At 50.1% G+C, this 3,068-nt stretch overlaps 1 protein-coding gene across 1 annotated transcript in view; it reads left to right on the top strand.

Annotated features, from left to right (window-relative positions):
• Positions 1 to 3,068, top strand: part of RECQL4 (RecQ like helicase 4) — a 50,585-nt gene that overhangs the window by 20,826 nt on the left and 26,691 nt on the right. The window contains exons 11-14 of the mRNA XM_018574671.1: positions 819 to 1,120; positions 1,912 to 1,995; positions 2,326 to 2,514; positions 2,598 to 2,780. Coding sequence (XP_018430173.1) covers positions 819 to 1,120; positions 1,912 to 1,995; positions 2,326 to 2,514; positions 2,598 to 2,780 — 758 coding nt within the window. The remainder of the gene's footprint in view (positions 1 to 818; positions 1,121 to 1,911; positions 1,996 to 2,325; positions 2,515 to 2,597; positions 2,781 to 3,068) is intronic.

Here is a 3,068-nt window from a genome sequence, read left to right as displayed (position 1 = left end):
TATTGGTGAAGGGATGGAGGGGGCCTATTGGTGAAGGGATGGAGGGGGCTTATTGGTGAAGGGATGGAGGGGGCTTATTGGTGAAGGGATGGAGGGGGCTTATTGGTGAAGGGATGGAGGGGGCTTATTGGTGAAGGGATGGAGGGGGCTTATTGGTGATGGGACGGAGGGGGCTTTGCTTTATGAATGATATATGGTTATGCTTTATGATATTACTGTATTGATAATGTAAGGTCAGGCGTCATCATTGGATGGATGATATGGGGTTAGGGGTCATCATTGGATGGATGATATGGGGTTAGGGGTCATCATTGGGTGGATATGGGGGGGGTGGGGGGTCATCATTGGATGGTGTTAGTGGTCATCATTGGGTGGGTGATATGGGGTTAGGGGGTCATCATTGGATGGATGATATGGGGTTAGGGGTCATCATTGGATGGGTGATATGGGGTTAGGGGGTCATCATTGGATGGATGATATAGGGTTAGGGGTCATCATTGGATGGGTGATATGGGGTTAGGGGGTCATCATTGGATGGGTGATATGGGGTTAGTGGTCATCATTGGAGGGTTGATATGGGGTTAGTGGTCATCATTGGATGGGTGATATGGGGTTAGTGGTCATCATTGGATGGGTGATATGGGGTTAGGATTTTGGTGATTTGGCTGCTGTACACGTGGCAGGTTGGGATTTACTTTTGGTGGTTTCGGCTTAGGGTTAGAGGGGGTGACGTCTCTGCATACATCATTTATATTTTTAGGGTTACGGTCCTGAAATTCTAATGTTATCCTTTCGGTCCTACAGATACCCCCCCTGAGGTCTATATCTCTGCCTCCCTCCTTCCTGTCTTCTCACCCATCATCTCTGCCTCCCTCCTCCTGTCTTCTCACCCATCATCCCTGCCTCCCTCCTTCCTGTCTTCTCACCCATAATCTCTGCCTCCCTCCTTCCTGTCTTCTCACCCATCATCTCTGCTGTTTCAGGCCTGTCCTCCCTGGTAATCCTCTCCACAGGAATGGGGAAATCTCTGTGTTATCAGTTGCCAGCATTTCTGTACTCCCAGCGGTCTCCATGTATCTCTCTGGTCATTTCTCCACTGGTTTCTCTTATGGATGATCAGGTAAAGTTCTTAGTTCTTCTACTCTCCATTTTTGATTTTCTTTTGGAGGAAATTTGAGTAATTAAAGGGGCTCCAGGTATGGAGGGGGCGAGTAGACGAGGTGGGGCTCCAGGTATGGAGGGGCGAGTAGAGGAGGTGGGGCTCCAGGTATGGAGGGGCGAGTAGAGGAGGTGGGGCTCCAGGTATGGAGGGGCGAGTAGAGGAGGTGGGGCTCCAGGTATGGAGGGGCGAGTAGAGGAGATACAACATTTTGCCTAGGGGGCCCTGTGATTTCTTGTTACTTGCATGGACCAGGGTCTGGACATGGGGAATATAGACGATGGGGCTCTGGGTCTGGATATGGGGAATATAGACGATGGTGCTCTGGGTCTGGACGGGGTGAATAGAAGGGATGGGGCTCTGGGTCTGGACATGGGGAATATAGACGATGGGGCTCTGGGTCTGGACATGGGGAATATAGACGATGGGACTCTGGGTCTGGACATGGGGAATATAGACGATGGGACTCTGGGTCTGGACATGGGGAATATAGACGATGGGACTCTGGGTCTGGACATGGGGAATAAAGACGATTGGGCTCTGGGTCTGGACATGGGGAATAAAGATGATTGGGCTCTGGGTCTGGACATGGGGAATATAGACGATGGGGCTCTTGGTCTGGACATGGGGAATATATAGACGATGGGGCTCTGGGTCTGGACATGGGGAATATAGATCATGGGGCTCTGGGTCTGGATAGATGAGTGGCACACCCTGATGGTTCCTGCTAATAATGTTTCTCCCCCGTGTAGGTGTCTGGTCTTCCTTCGAAGCTTCAAGCCGTTTGTATTCATTCCAACATGACGAAAAATCAGCGAGAAGTGGCTATGGACAAGGTGAGCTCTCCTATGTATTGTATCTGTGTGAGGGTTACACAGGTACACCCTCCATGTGTCCCCCTTGTAGAGTCTACTAGTCCTGCTCTGTCGATGTGGAGGAGGGGAGCACCTTTGGTGGAAGGCTTTCTTTATATTGTAATGGAAATATGAGGGGGACAGTTTTACTGATTCAAACCATGGAGGATTTATACAGCAGGTGTATTTGCTACTGGTAAGGACCCTTAGGGGTTGGAAATCATAGGCTGGTGTACCATTATCCTGATTTTTATTGGAACCTCCTCCCATTGTCCTGCCGGTTCCAATTTGTTCTCCTTTTGATCATTTTAGGTGAAACAAGGCAAGGTGCATGTGCTGCTCCTTTCACCAGAGGCTCTGGTTGGTGGAGGTCTCTCAGGATCCAGTTGTTTGCCTCCGGCTGACCAGCTGCCCCCAGTGGCCTTTGCATGTATAGATGAAGTTCACTGTGTCTCGGAGTGGTCCCACAATTTTCGGCCCTGTTATCTTCGGCTATGCAAGGCGAGTATGGATTTCTCATTCTCCGACATGAAAAGAACTCCTGGAACTAATCAGTCGGAGCTCACCAACTGTTCTTTTCTCAGGTTCTTCGGGAACGTCTCGGTGTTAGGTGTCTTCTTGGCCTTACAGCCACAGCCACCCTGGGTACTGCTCAAGATGTGGCCCGACACCTGGAGGTGTCCGATATTGACAAGATGCCTCTACGACTGGCAGCTGTACCCCCTAATTTACACCTATCTGTGTCCATGGACCAAGACCGGGACCAGGTGACATCATTGTATTCTAAAGGGTGTAATAAGTGGCAGTGGTGAAAGGTGTCTGTATGTAGAGATGGGGGTACAATATATAAAGGACATGGGGTAAGATATGATACAATGAGGGGGTAAGATATGAGGGGGGGGGGGGGGTGGGATGTGTATGTAGAGATGGGGGCACAATATGTAAAGGACATGGGGTAATATATGATGGAATGAGGGTGTGAGGAGGAGGTCGGGGGATGGTGGTGGGATGTGTATGTAGAGATGGGGGCACAATATGTAAAGGACATGGGGTAA

The sequence above is a fragment of the Nanorana parkeri genome, unplaced genomic scaffold (genome assembly GCF_000935625.1).
Source record: "Nanorana parkeri isolate BGI_ZX_2015 unplaced genomic scaffold, ASM93562v1 scaffold3150, whole genome shotgun sequence".
NCBI classification, from domain to species: Eukaryota; Metazoa; Chordata; class Amphibia; order Anura; family Dicroglossidae; genus Nanorana; species Nanorana parkeri.
This window is presented reverse-complemented; position numbering and strand designations above follow the sequence as displayed.